At 43.8% G+C, this 14,364-nt stretch overlaps 1 protein-coding gene across 2 annotated transcripts in view; it reads right to left on the bottom strand.

Annotated features, from left to right (window-relative positions):
- Positions 1 to 14,364, bottom strand: part of Lamb1 (laminin subunit beta 1) — a 63,305-nt gene that overhangs the window by 21,914 nt on the left and 27,027 nt on the right. For both annotated transcript variants that reach the window (XM_050122269.1, XM_050122270.1), the window contains 8 exons: positions 8,046 to 8,181; positions 6,399 to 6,557; positions 5,364 to 5,491; positions 5,069 to 5,192; positions 4,081 to 4,285; positions 3,073 to 3,216; positions 2,664 to 2,895; positions 798 to 961 (listed from right to left, as the gene is read on the bottom strand). In XM_050122269.1, the coding sequence (XP_049978226.1) occupies positions 798 to 961; positions 2,664 to 2,895; positions 3,073 to 3,216; positions 4,081 to 4,285; positions 5,069 to 5,192; positions 5,364 to 5,491; positions 6,399 to 6,557; positions 8,046 to 8,181 (1,292 nt within the window). The remainder of the gene's footprint in view (positions 1 to 797; positions 962 to 2,663; positions 2,896 to 3,072; positions 3,217 to 4,080; positions 4,286 to 5,068; positions 5,193 to 5,363; positions 5,492 to 6,398; positions 6,558 to 8,045; positions 8,182 to 14,364) is intronic.

Below are 14,364 nucleotides of genomic sequence, written 5' to 3' on the forward strand. Positions count from 1 at the left end.
AAGGCTTAGATGCCACAGCATGGTGGGTGGGGAAGGCAATGAGCTAAGCAGAGATGAGACCATGAAAGTGTAGTTGGTGTTAAAAACCCTAACCCAAGCATTAGCTAGAAATAATCAGTGATCCCCGTGAAGAGCCAGGAAAATAAGTTCCTCCTTGGTGGCCTCATTTCTTAAGAAACCCTAAAATCACATGCATGAAATACTTCTTGGGCTGTGCATGAGCCTATCCAGAAGTTGGTCAGCAGCTTCATGGCTGGAATAAACAACTTCCAACACACACATGCATGCATGCACACAAACACACACACACACGCACACATGTGCACACACACACACATGCACACACATGCATGCACACACACATACACACACACGCGCACGCACACACACGTACACACACATGGCTAGCTTCACTCAGCAAGGACCAATCCTGCTCTCTGATGTATCTCCTGATGATCTTTTTTTAGCCTGCCCTAGGGCCACCACAAGGCTTCCAAACACTCACTACAGGTTAAGTTACGGGAACAAAAAACTAAAAAGTAAATTATTAATCTTTATTGTACTTAAAACTGAGAACGTATTCCTAAGAATTGTCATGTATTCAAATGGTGGCGATCCTGTTGCTTTAACTCCCCTATCCTGCACACCAAATCAACTCTGCCCCATATGCTCCTGAATCCCTTAAGTTTTAATGAAGGACTGTAAAGGTGAACTTTACTGCTTCAGTTTTCATCTTTTTCTCACTAATAATGAACTCAGACACATCTTCTCCCATCACCTTTGTGTGTATGACTTACCAATGTAACCAGGATCACAGACACATGCAAGCTGGAAAGTAATGGGGTCCTGATAACAGCTCCTGGCAAACTGGCGTCCACTGTCAGGACCATCTGGGCAAGGGCAAGGGCGGCAGTGGTCTCCGGACCCAATGATGGGATCACCATAGTAACCAGCCAGGCACCTGTGGTGGGCGCAGAAGACAGTGAGCCCTGACCCAGTCATAAGAACAGGTTTGGAAACTGTATTCTGTTTGAGGACATAATTCCCCATTTTTCCTATTCCAAGGAACGTTTTAGGGCAGCAACAGACGTTCTTGAATTTTAGTTAAAATCCCATGAAGGACTTTGTTTGAACAGGTTGCTGGGCTCCTGAACCAAATATTTTGATTAACAAGGTTCCTGGTGGTGCTGAAGCTGGCTGATATGGGGAACACTTGCAAGATAATGTATTTAGGATGATACCCTTGGATGAGTGTGATGATCTTCACTAACTGTTACCCAGAGAAATAGTTTCCAATGTGGACCTCACTGTCCATGGGCTGCCTACCTGCCCTGGACAGTTGGCTTTACATTCTCTTTGCCTTAGGGAGTCAGTCTGCATGGCTTATTCTTCTTAGCCTGTATGTGAGTATGGGGGATGCGGTGAGGATGGGGGTGCCAGAGGAGATACAGTTAGCAAGACAACCATGGTCATGGGGCTAAGCCATCCTGAAATCCAGCTTTCACCCAACAGCACTGATAGGGATGCTTTACAGCTGTGACCCCTGAGTCCATCTCTTATGTGGTTCCAAACCTGGGCAAGAAAGAGGGATATTCCTAGCTTTCAAACCCATCACGTCCAAAATTTTTAAGACTGGAGATCTGTGAGGGCTGAATGCTTTGCAAATGCTTGTACACCTAGATACAGAGCCTCATTTTGACTCAGCCTCCCAACTTTGAGCAAGGAAGACTGCTGACCTCAAAGTAAATGTTAACTAGGGTGCTTTTTACTTCCCATATAACACAAAAGCTTGAACCTGGCTATCACACATACAGAAGTTCTTATTCATTCTCCCACAGTTTTAAAGCAATTAGCACAGCTGGGCCTGCAGTTCACCTTCAAGGGTTTCTACTTCAGTGCGTTGTCCATGCTTTTTTTAAAAATTTATTTTATTTTTCTATTCAAAAATTTACACTTCCTCCCCTCCTCCCATTCCCCTCTGGCTCCCCCTCCCTCCTTAAGAAAGGGCAGGGGATAAAGAAAGTGTGGAATATATATATACATTAGAGTACTACTTAGTGGTAAAAAACATCTGCTAACTGGAGAATAGTTTTACTTTGTATATTTAATGTCTCCAGGACACTGGGTGCATACAATGTTTTGAATAACAAAGCTATATGAAGTGAGTAGTCCCACTTGGATGAGGCTTCTGCTTTGACACAAACTAGAGAAGAATATTTCTCAACTCTTATCCAAGCCAGAAAGTGTCAAGTGGGAGTTTCTTCTATCCAAGGCTGACTGGCCAGGCCACTCTCAAAGAGCAGACTTCAGGTGGTTGTTATCACCACAGCTCTAGCACCAAAGCAGTGCGTGGCACAAACCAGGTGTAAGCTGTACTTGTGCTAGATAAACGAGTGAGCTGTTAGAAAATGCTGGGATGACCAAAAATGAAAGAACCATTTGGAGCCTACAAGAGATTAATTCTGTCGTTTGTCCAAGATAATATTTACTTAGCCAAAGATGGTGTCATTTTCTTTTTTTGAGACAAAGCCTCATTATGTAGCCCAGGCTAGCCTTAGACTCCTGGTCCTCTTACTTCTGCCCCACAAGAAATGGGATTATAGGTGTTCCAGTCTCCATGCCCAATGTATTATCTTTACTTTCAGGAGGTGGTGCCCACATACCTTTCACAGTTGTGGCCAGTGGTGTAGTCCTGACAGCTCAGACACTCCCCTGTCACCGTGTCGCAGTCTTCAGCATGACCGTTACATTGGCAGGGCTGGCAGCTGGGAAAGCCCCAATACCCAGGGAGACATCGGTCACACTGCCGAGCATATATGCCCTGGAAACAGTGGCACTGGCCCGTGACAGCATCGCAGAAAGCATTCACAGATCCTTGCAGGCTGCAGTCACAAGCTGCAGACAAGGCAAACAAAGAACTCATTAAATAGACAGACATGCCTTCACATGTGCACAGCCCTGATCCATAGTGATCACAGTGATCAGGCTCAGAGCCGAGCATTTGCTCTCAGAAGTCAGGGAATCCCCAAGGACCATCCCAGAATTCATTACAAAGTCTGTGGATACACCTACGTTTGCATCCGTTGGGGCCGAAGCCAAAGGTGCCTGGTGCACACCTGTTGCATGTTCTTCCAACCACATTAGGCCGGCACTGACACTGACCTCCGTTGGGGTCACACACAGAGCTTAGAGAACCCTGAGGGTCACATTCACAAGCTGCAGGAAAAAGAGCAATGGTTAGGCGGATGACGGGAGCAGAACGTCACACCTATCTCCCCCTGAACACTCCCCGACCCCTTTTCTACTCTAGTTCTGAAAATTCCAGTTTAAAAACTTCATCCTGTGCTGACTGCGAGGGAACAAGTCAGCTGCCCTGGCAGATCAAAGCAGGTTTCGTAGGCAGAAGGTCATTAAGAGCTCAAATATCTGACAGTATTAAACCTCTGTGATCACTGGAAGCTGGTCTAACCTTTCCTAGAGAAAAAACATAACTTTTAGTTAGGTGATGCTTTCCTGATTCTCAGTCCTTCATGTCCACAGCCTATAGGCAGGCTACATCCTTACATACTGTGTATACTTAGGATTTATTTTTATTATTTTTAATTATGTGTATGTTTGTTAGGTAAGAGCACATGAATGCAGGTGCCCACGGAGGCAGAGGTACTAGATCCCTGGAAGCTGAACTTGATTCCTCTGCAAGGAATCAGAGCTATCTCTTTACCCCCTTCGAAAATTTCTTTAATGCAGATTCCATCTTTGATGATGCTAAATTACAAAAGCATTTGTTATTTATTATTTTATTTTTTTGAAACAAGGTTCCACTATAGAGCCCCGTCCTGAAACTTGCTATGTCGACCAGGCTGGCCTCAAACTCACAGATAGCTGCCTATCTCTGCCTCTTGAGCACTGGGATTAAAAGTGTTCAACTAGCACACCAGGCTAAACTAAACTAAACTAAAATACTTGTTAAATAAAGTCAAGCTCAGGTTAAAGATACTGCTTCCTTCATGCTGTGTCACAAGGAAGCATAGGCAGGTACCCCATTGTACCTCTTTCCGTAGCTGCTCAAGAGACACCTACCGAGACCTGTCTGGTGAATCAAGGCAGAAATGCTGAAGATGATGTTTCTGCAGACATCTGTCATCGGTGTTTTTACTACACTCCGGCTGTTCTCCAGACACCGGTACCTCTGGAAGGTTTCCCAGGCACTGTTGGTGACCTCCCCATCTCCTGAGCCTCCAACAGTGAAGATGTCAAGGGATTTACAGTAGGGCATGAGAACCAGCTATGGGAGAAGAAGAATAACACAATGACCTCATGAAGGTGCCCACATCACCAACCATAGCAAGAACCCATGCTAAAACCCCACAGCCTTCTGCTTTTGGAACAGAAGCTAATAACACTCATGACATAAAGCAGAAACCTTCCCCATCATAAATATTCTGATTAGAAAATGAGATAAACTTTATGCTGGTTGGTGGGCTTTGAAACAACTATTACTGAAGCAGTTTACAGATTTGTGGGGAAATGATTTGAACACATCCTTCCTAGAAAGGTGGAATGCTATTTTAACTGTTAAAACTCTGAAGGAAAGGTTTCTCTGATGGAAGTGTCACAGCTTTGAAAGGAAAAGAATCCTGGCAATCAGGAGCCAAGGACTACCACAAGGTCACACCATTCAACAAACCTCACAAAGATTTACTGGGAAAGACACAAAGTGGCCCCATCTGCTTGGGTGAGAAGCAGCAGGGAACTGAGCAAGAGTCATGCTTATATAGGGTTTTTTCAGGGGGAGAAGTTTTCCAGGGTAGAGATTTCAAGTCCTGAGCTTGGAGTGAGCCCAGAGATTGGTGGGATTTTGTGTTCAGGGACTGGTGGGTTTTAGTCAGAATTTTTTTTTCTTTCAATCCAGAAGTGAGCGCTGACTGTTTACCCTATAAACAAACTCTGGAAGCAAAAAGGGCCCACTCAGCCTCACTACCCAGAACTGTCTCTCCACACAATACTGCGGTAGCAGCTGGGCACTTTCTATTAGGCTCTCTCACATGGACAAGAATCTGGCACTCACTGAGTCAATGAGCGTGTAGGGGTTCTCCACATCATTGCCAGATGCTGTGTACTGGGACAGCTCCAACCTCACTGTATAGTTCATTCCCTTCTCAAAGCACACTGGGCGAGGGAGGACGACGTATCTGCCCCAAGACAAGAGAGAAACAACAGAAAACAACTTTTAAGCTTCCAATAATAACAGGAAGTAAAACAAAAGCTTATTTATGGCGACCATTCTGACAGGAGACTTTCCACAGTCAGTGCCTCACTCTGAAACGGTGACTCAGTCTGTAGGACCCCACTGTCACACTGACCTTGAGCCTGGTGACAAAGACACCACCTGGTTGTCATCATCAGGAACAGTGTTACCACATCGGCTGCTGGTTGGAATCTTTCCAGGTCGCTGTACGGTGATGACAGCTTTCTCCCAGTGGTCCGGCAGCTAGAACAGGAACTTCTGTGTTAGCCCACTGCACTCAGTTCAGTTCGGAAGATCTCTCCACTGTGGCTCGGTTTCAATAGAAATCTCACAGTTGCTTTCCCATCCCTAACACTTCCTCTGTTCCTGACCAGCTCCAGCCCTAAAACCTGCTTTCTTCCGACATGCCTTTGCTGTCTACTCTCAAGAAGCTCATGTAACGACAACCTTCTGCTCAATACACAGTCCAGAAGCCTCTTCTCATCCTGGCACTTTCCCCAAGCACAACTCTGACCATATCCTTTCTAGCATTAAGATTGATTCTCAACAAGCCCCTCCTTCATCTCTTCTTTCTTCCCTTTGAATCATTTTATCAAACTCTACTTATGTGCTGCATGTGTTGGCTCACATCGTAATCCTAGCATTGAAGAGGCTGAAGCAGGACTTTGAGCTCATGGTTAACTTCAGCTACAAAACAAGACCCCATTTCTAAAGAAAAAAAATACCACTTAATGATTAACACTCATGCTGTAAGGCCTGGAGTTGAGTCTTTAGGAAATACTCTAGAAATCCTGGCTCAGTTCCCCCTTACACGTCTCCCATTTTTATCTCTGTTATAATGTCACCTCTGGTCTTTCACTACACTAGGGGACCAGACACTGGGCAGCCAGGCCTCAGGGGGAAGATAGCTTTGATATCCAACATCACCTCCTTAACTTGGCCAGGTTAAGGGCCTAACAGGAGATTATTGAATAAGAAGCTGGATTTAAAAAGGCACACAGAGAAGGTTAGAAAAACCAGTGGCCAGTATTTATGTCAGTGCAAACTCATCTTCACAGAACATTCTAGTACCTATTAGGACTAAATTTTACCTAGTAACAGCCCCCTCGATCCCCAACACAATGTATATTGATGGCTTTTTTTTTTTTACCTGTGGCTCATAGCGAATTAGGATATCATACTCCATGGAATATGGTATATTGTCAATGAAAAACTCCAGATAAGCCCCCTCAGGCACTTGGACGAAGCCAGGTCCTGTCCAGGAAGGAACCCGGTCCTGAATGTACTGCCGTTCCACCACAACGACTCCCTGGGGACACAATGACACTAGTTATTCTTTGTATGAAATGGAATTCACCTAAGATGAATAGCCAAAGATGTCCAGTAATTCAAAACTGACTATTGTCTGTCTCCTAGCTACAAATGCCCTGAAGATAGTAAGTTGTTCTTAGGTTTGTGTGTGTTTGTTTTTTTCCTCTCTCACATAAACAGGTAATTAGATACTTTTACTTTTATGGTTGAAGTCGTCTTGGGACAAGGGAGATGGAAGTCAAAAGTTTGGGATATACCACACTCAACATAATTAGTTGAAAATCAAAGGAAAGAACATGGTTGTCGAGCCTCTCTAGGAGTGCTGAGGTACTCCACAAGTCTCTGCATGGCCAGCTCAGTATCTAGTGCAGCCCATTTTCTCTCCTCCATTGCTCTCTTGACGAGTACACAAACAGGAGTGTGATTTATTGGCGAGTATATGATCCCAAATGATGACTCCACCCTGGTGGACTGCCCACAGATGTTACATAGAACCTGTGACTGGCCATCTCCAAAAATGGCCATACTGAGTCCTCCTTAGTATCTGTGAGGAGTTTTGCCTGCCAAGAGACAGGGCCAATGCTTCACTCCCTGTAAACTATGCTGGCCCAGGGAATTGTGATTGACAGAGTATTAGGGGATGGCAGTCTAGAGATTTAGGAGTTCTGGCAGCTTGTTTCTTTCTTATTGGATGTCAGAAGCCATACTATGAGAATGCTCAAGGCAGCAAGTCATGTGGGGAAATGATGTAGGAATCCTCTCTGTATGCTGTGAATATCATTGGTTAATAAAGGAGCTGCTTTGGGATTATAGCAGAGCTATAGGGGAACAGAGCTAGGTGGGGAAAACTAAACAGAATCCTGGGAGAAAGGAGGCAGAGTCAGGGAGAAGCCATGGAGCCACCTCCAGGGACAGACGTGTTGCAACTTTGCTGGTAGGCCATGACTTCGTGGTGATGCATAGATTAATGGAAATGGGTTGAATTAAGATGTAAGAGTTAGAAAATAAGAAGCTAGAGCTAATGGGTCAAGTAGTGTTTTAAATAATATAGTTTCTGTGTGATTATTTTCGGGTCTAAGCTTCTGGGCAGCTGGGAAACAAGTGGCCTCCTTACTACAGGGAAAAATACCCTGGTTCCATCTGTGTCAACCAGTTACGCTTAAGTGCCAGACATACATTTTACAACAGAAAGGTTTGGGGCGGTAAGTGAAATATGTCTGAGTCTTCATGATGTCAGATCTACAATAATTTTGAAGCACAAATGAGAGAATAGTGTAAAATACTTATACTTGTAGACACACCAACCAAAAGCCTCATTATAAAACTCTCCAAAGTCTACTTGTGAATTCCATATTGACTTACCTTTAAATATGACAGCATGTGCTGATAAGACCTACAAAAATACTTCTGAAATGACATTGTTATAAAGCTTGTGTAGCCAGTAACAGTGGTGCTCTCCCACGCTTCCAGAAACTCCCCTACTTACAGGCCCCAGATTGGCTTCCTCGGCTTCGTAGATGTAGTGGTCCAGGGTGGTGAAATAGTAACCAGATTCCACCTCATTGCACTGCCTCCCAATCATATGAGGCAGGCAGGAGCACTGGCCGGAGTTCTCTGAACAGCTGAGGAGGAAGCACAGCTCATCAGAGCCCACTGGAGATGCAGACAGGTTCTTATGTTTAGATATCAAATTTATCATGGGGCAATCTATTTTTATTTCATTCAAAAAAATGAAGTATATGGGGAAAAAACAATACCTGTAAATGAATCCCAAACTTAGTCTAAACACATGACCCTGAGTATTCTTGGCCTGGTCTTTTCAGTTTCCTCTGTTTCCTCTGCTCCTTCTATATGACACTGAAAGTTCTTATAAACATCACAAATTTTCTTGCTTTAGAATCTTACTTACACTGTGTGCTTTTCTTCACTTTGTTTTATGTGTGTGGCTGTTTTGCCTATATGTGTATGCATATGACCACATGCATGCCTGATGCTGAAGGAGACCATCAGAGAGCATTGGATTCCCTGGGACTGCAGTTATAATAGCTGTGAACCACCATGTAGGTGGTTCCTCTAGAAAGGCAGCCAGTATTCTTAACCACTGAGCCACCTCCACAGCCCTCTTTTGCTTTTCTTTTTATTACAACTCTTTTTTGACCTCAGACCCAAATAGCCAACTCCCTGAAGGAAATCTTTAACTCAGCTCTCCAAGTTTCTTTGGAACAACCCATCCAAAGAGGCACCACTACCTCCCTCCTGTGTTCTCCACTGGCCTGATGGCATCCCACCCCACAGAGTCATGGAGAGCCAACTACTGTGCCCTTCCCCTCCCAGTGGCCATGCTGTTCTCTCAGTCAGCAAATGTGACAGTTTTCTAATTGGTACCTGTGGTGGTTTGAAAGAAAACAAATAGTGCCAAAGGGAGTGGCACTATTAGGAGATGTAGCCCTGGAGTAGGTGTGGTCTTGTTTGAGGAAGTGTGCCATGGAGCAGGCAGGCTTTGAGGTGTCATATACGCTCAAGTTGTGCCCAGTGAGAGTCTACTTCCTGTTGCCTCCATATCAACAAGTATTAACTATCTCTCCCGCACCATGCCTGCCTTTACACTGCATGTCCTGCCACGACGATAATGGATGGACTGAACCTCTGAACTGTAAGCAAGCCACTTTAATTAAATGTTTTCTTTGAAAAAGTCGCTGTGGTCATGGTGTCTCTTCACAGTGACTGAAACCCTAATTAAGACAGAATCCTTGTCAAATATAGAACCTAACACAATTCCTCCATACAGCTGCCCCTCAGGACCTTTCTAGAAGGCATCCACCATGTGACTTCCTGGCACAATGGACAGGTATACTCTGCCTTCTAGTGTGGCCCTTGTCTGCCTAATGTCTCCCCAGTTCTCCCCAATCATACTGCACTGCTTGCAACTTCTCAGATGCACTAGTGACTGTGATTCCTCCTGTGGTTCAGGCTGGTCCTTTAGCCTAGGATGATCTATCTTCCCTGCTGTGGCAGTTCCTGACCACCAGCCCCATTCCATAGCTCAGACTTCCTTCTTCATGTCACTGCCTTGCTTCTGTACATAAACCGTTTACAATGCTTTGTCACTTCCTTAAAGTGGAGGCCCCGAGCCTTCACATCTGCTTCTCAGAGCCTAGAGCAACTTCTAACGCTTATTTAGTTTTCCCAACCACTGCCAATGGATGCTTTTTAAGAATGTGATTCTTCCTTACTTGCACATAAAACCTTTGCTTTTTCCTTTATCGTAATCATTAGCAGATCTCTATCCACCAGCTGGGTCTTCACACCTCAACTGCCCACACCCACCCAGGCCTAATGCTCTGCACAGGGAATACATTCAGCAAACAATGGATAGAAAAAGAATAAACGAAAGTTTAAAAAAAGATTTAATATAGATAAATTCTTGCTATATATTATGATTTTAGGTAATAAATGCAACTGTATAAACTGTAATGTATTTATTTTTCACTCTGATTATTTCTTTGTTTTTTTCCCATGCTATCATTTTATGAGTCTGGTAAAACCCGAATACACGTATCCTTTGTTGACTTTATTTTTCTTAAGATGGGTGTCTCTGTAAATAGCTCACATTAGCCTGGAATTTGCCATCCTCCTAACTCAGCTTGACTGCTGGGATTTCAGACTGAATCACCACACCTGGCTTCAGGCATCCATTTTCACTCCACTAAAAGTCAAGATGTGATTTATAATGGTACTTAAGCCCTGCGCCTGAAGTTTAGGGGAAATCAAGCTTCAGGCAAGCTGCAACTCCAGAAGATGGAACAGGCCAAGGCTTGTTTGTCAAGTGATATCCTTGCTAGAGGAGCAAGACATTATCCCAAAGGAATAGGAGTTCTTAAAGCTACAGAACTAGTTCCAGGAAGAGAAAGCCTGTTCTAATTAGGACCCAGCACTCTTGGCCTAGGCCACCACCAACTGTCATTTTTCAGAAATTCAGCCATCAGACATTGTATCACATGGACCCACTTCTGCTACAGCAGATGCTTACTGGGAGCCTAAATGAATCAACAAAGGTAACTAGCTCTCCACTATCATTAGAAACAATCGCAGAAGATGGAGAGATACTGGCGGACCCTTGAGCCTGTCTTTCCTAGGCGACACAATTCTAAACTAAGTGAGCAATAATCCCAGGAAGAGATGATCACATGGGAGGATCTAGAAGGACCTTGCTTCTGAGCCCTGTGACCACAAGTCTAGTGACAGACTGGAATCACTGCCACTGTTAAGTAGAGCTTCAATTCCACACTAATGTTTTGTAAACGTCCCGTGCCCCACAGACATTCTTCACCCTTACAGCTCTAAACACCCCAAGTTTTACGCTCATTTCCATTATTCCAGCCATGGATGAGGCACTCCAGCTGCACTCCTGAAATACTCAGCATCATTCACACCCTCTTCTCATTCTCTCTTCTTAAATGCTCAGATTTTAAATCCTTTCTCATGGTGTGAGATAAAACTTTATTCTTCCTCAACATGAACATCTAAGTCTTCTTCCAGTGTGTTTTTCCACTTAGCAGCCTTCTTCTCCTGTCCTTATCTTAGGACATGATGCCACCATTTCATGCAGTTTCCTAAGCCATCACTACCTAATCTACCTTCCTAGAGCCCTGCTTCCATAGACCCACAAGTGTTTCTCTGCACCTTGTCAGGTCAGGTGATGATGCCTCTGTCTGGCTTCCTGCAGCTCCACAGCTAATCCTCTGAAAATAGTGTTTATTTTCCTAATAGAGCCCTGCGCTGTCAGACGAGCCACACTCTTTGTACTCTTCAGCAAATATTTAGCAAACAAATACTGTCCCTGGACACTGTGCATGCTGGTATCAGTGCCCTCATATGTTAGTCCAACTTGCTTCTGAAGCAACCCTTAATTATTTGTGGATAAATAATATGGGATGGGGGGGATGTCTCTCTCTTAAACAGCTTGGAATCTTACTGGGAAGATAGGCAGTAAAGCAATTAACCAAGACAAAATGTAGCCAGTAGCACTCTGGGTGTACATAGGAAGTTGTAATTCACCTGATGGAGAAAATTAAGGGAGGCGTCCTGGAAGATGTGGCCCTGATACTTGGGGAGGATGATTCTGATGTGCAGAGAAAGGATGGGAATGATGAAAGCAAAGAAGTGGAAGAACCTGACCTGCCCACCCCCTCTTAACCCTTACCCTCTCTTTCCTCCCAGCTAAGTCTTCCCCCAACAAATATGAGGCCATTCAACTTTACACTGCTTTTGAAACTCATTCCCAAATCCAAGCTCCTCCTCAACAAAAGATGACATGTAACTATTCTTTACTGGCATAAATACAAAGAAGCAAACAAACAAAAATCACATGTCAGAAATACTATACAATTTTTCTCACTCTCACTACAAATTCTCCTGTAATCTGAATACAGAGTTTATTTAATCAGTATCAGAAAGATAACACAAAACAAAATAAAGGCTCTGAGCAGCAGAGGCTTGGCATTGAAAGACACATTCATCCTCTCTGGGACCCGCTGGTCCATGACCACACATGGCAGATGTGATGAAGGGCAGGAATCCCAGAATGGGTGAGATGATCATGGATTATCTAGGTGGACTTAATCCACTCCCAGGAGCTCTCAAAAGTGGGAGAGGTAAGCAGAGAAGTGGGTTAGAGAGCTATGGTATCACAAGGACTTACCACAGCTTTGAGGAAAGAGGAAGTGGGTTGTGAAATCAAGGAATGGGAGCAGCCTATAGGTAATAGCCAGCAGCAAACAGGATCACCCTACAGCTTCAAGGAAACTACCTGACACTTGAATAAACAGAGAACACTCTCTTTCCCCTATTGTCCATCGAAAGCAAAGGACCCTGCACCAACATCTGTCTGTAATCCACAGAGACAGAGACAGCTGCCCTACCAAACTGCAAGATATTAAGTTTATATTGTTTTCAGCCACTAAAGTGTGATAATTTCTCTGGCAGCAATCAAAAGTCAATACAGGCTCTAGATTTCCCAATAGGTCAAGGTTAAGATGATTTAGCCCAGATTTCTCACAAATACAAACAATTAAAAGTTCTAATGGAATATAATTACTTTTAGTTACACATGAATGAGCAGGACAAGTGTAAGTTCAGCTTTTCTCTATTAACAATGAAAATTTCTAAAGTGTAAAAAGCACCATGCATCAGGGCCAGCTGTTGTACTCAGCACCGTCATCTCATCCATAATTGATTCCAAGTAAGAACTACTTTACCTTGAAGACCAGCACCACCCATTCTTTCTGGGTAGTATCACCACCACCCCAACTACACTTCCAAACAAGAAGGAACCCCTTAATGTCCATCCCTTGTAGCAACTAGCAAAAAGCTAGATAAATCACAATTATTCAGAGAGCTGATGAAAGTGTCTAGGAAGCTGTGCTCTGGGTTCACAGTTGGTAAATTTCAGACCCTTGCAGATGGAGCAGCTGCAAGCCTCAGTCTGGTGCTAAAGGAAATGCAAACAGAGTAAACAAGTGCTAAACAAACATCAGGCAAATGCTGGGAACTTCAGAGAAAGTAGCACCTTCTCTTTAAAAAAAAACCTCACTTTTATCTGCTCAGGAAGGACTGGGCGGGGTGGGGGGTGACAGTGTGAATGGAGGAATCAGGAGTGCATACACGGCAGACCGGAGTCTCCCTGCATCTATGGGAGCATCTCAGCTGCCTCCCCTCAGGAGTTTCTAAGAACAGAGTTCTCCAGAGGAAGAGGCCACAGGCTATATTGCATTCCAGTATACTCTGGAACAGAACAAATCCAAATAAAGAGGTCAAAGAGAACACATTCTTGAGACCTCACATCTTAAGAGAGTGTTCGAAACTTCCGAGAAGGTAGTATGCACCTCCTGATGTACTTCTAAGAGGGAAGACTGAGCTCAAAGCTCTTACCAAGACATAGTGGGCTACAGGTTAGATGCCCAGGGCTGGCCCAAGGGCCTACATTTAACTGAGAACATTTGGACGAATGCTGCAAAGATGTTGAATTAAAGTACTGTTTATCTACCAGCCACTGCCATTAATTCTTATTTATTCATTAAAGTAAGCAATCTGGACAAAAATTCATTATCTTGGGTTTAGTTCTTTTACTTAAAACTGTTAGGTCTGAATTCTTTAAATATTTAAGACATACTAGAAGTGGTGGACAAAGCCTTTACTGTACAACTCAAATTCCATTTGGCTAGTTTTGAAGTGTTTTTCACTTTAAATACTTTTGTACTAGATTTTGTCCCTAGCTAAAAGTAACCGAAAGGTGTTTGATATCGTATTTAGAAACCGCTTCACCTAAGAAGTATGTATGCAGTTACTACACCTCGAAATCTTTCGTTTATCAAGTTCTCTTACTCAATCAACATTTATCTAGCATTATTAATATGTGTCCACAGAAAAGGGCTGGTGAGTGTAGGAGTGCCTGGTGCCAAGCGTGGGATAACCCAGAGATGGATGGTAGTGGGAGAGAATCAATTTACTGAGGACTGTACTCTTACTCCCTCCCCCACACATAAAGTGTAAAAACAGTTTTTAAAAGAGAAGTAAAGAAATATCATAAAGTTTAAAATATACTCCTGTGCCACAGGTCAACCATTCAGCAAGTGTTTCCAGGGTGCCTTGCATGGGCAAGTGTCCTAGTTGAAATAGTGGTTAAGGGACAAGTCTAAGAAAATCTTTCAGAAACATCTCTTGGAGGAAACACTAACCACTACAGGACTCTGTAGGGCTTTCGGGCTGGCAAGTATCTATTAAGGCTTCCTTTTCCCCATGAAAAC

The sequence above is a fragment of the Alexandromys fortis genome, unplaced genomic scaffold, assembly GCF_014885135.2.
Source record: "Alexandromys fortis isolate MF-2015 unplaced genomic scaffold, M_Fortis_MF-2015_v1.1 scaffold_201, whole genome shotgun sequence".
Taxonomy (NCBI): Eukaryota; Metazoa; Chordata; class Mammalia; order Rodentia; family Cricetidae; genus Alexandromys; species Alexandromys fortis.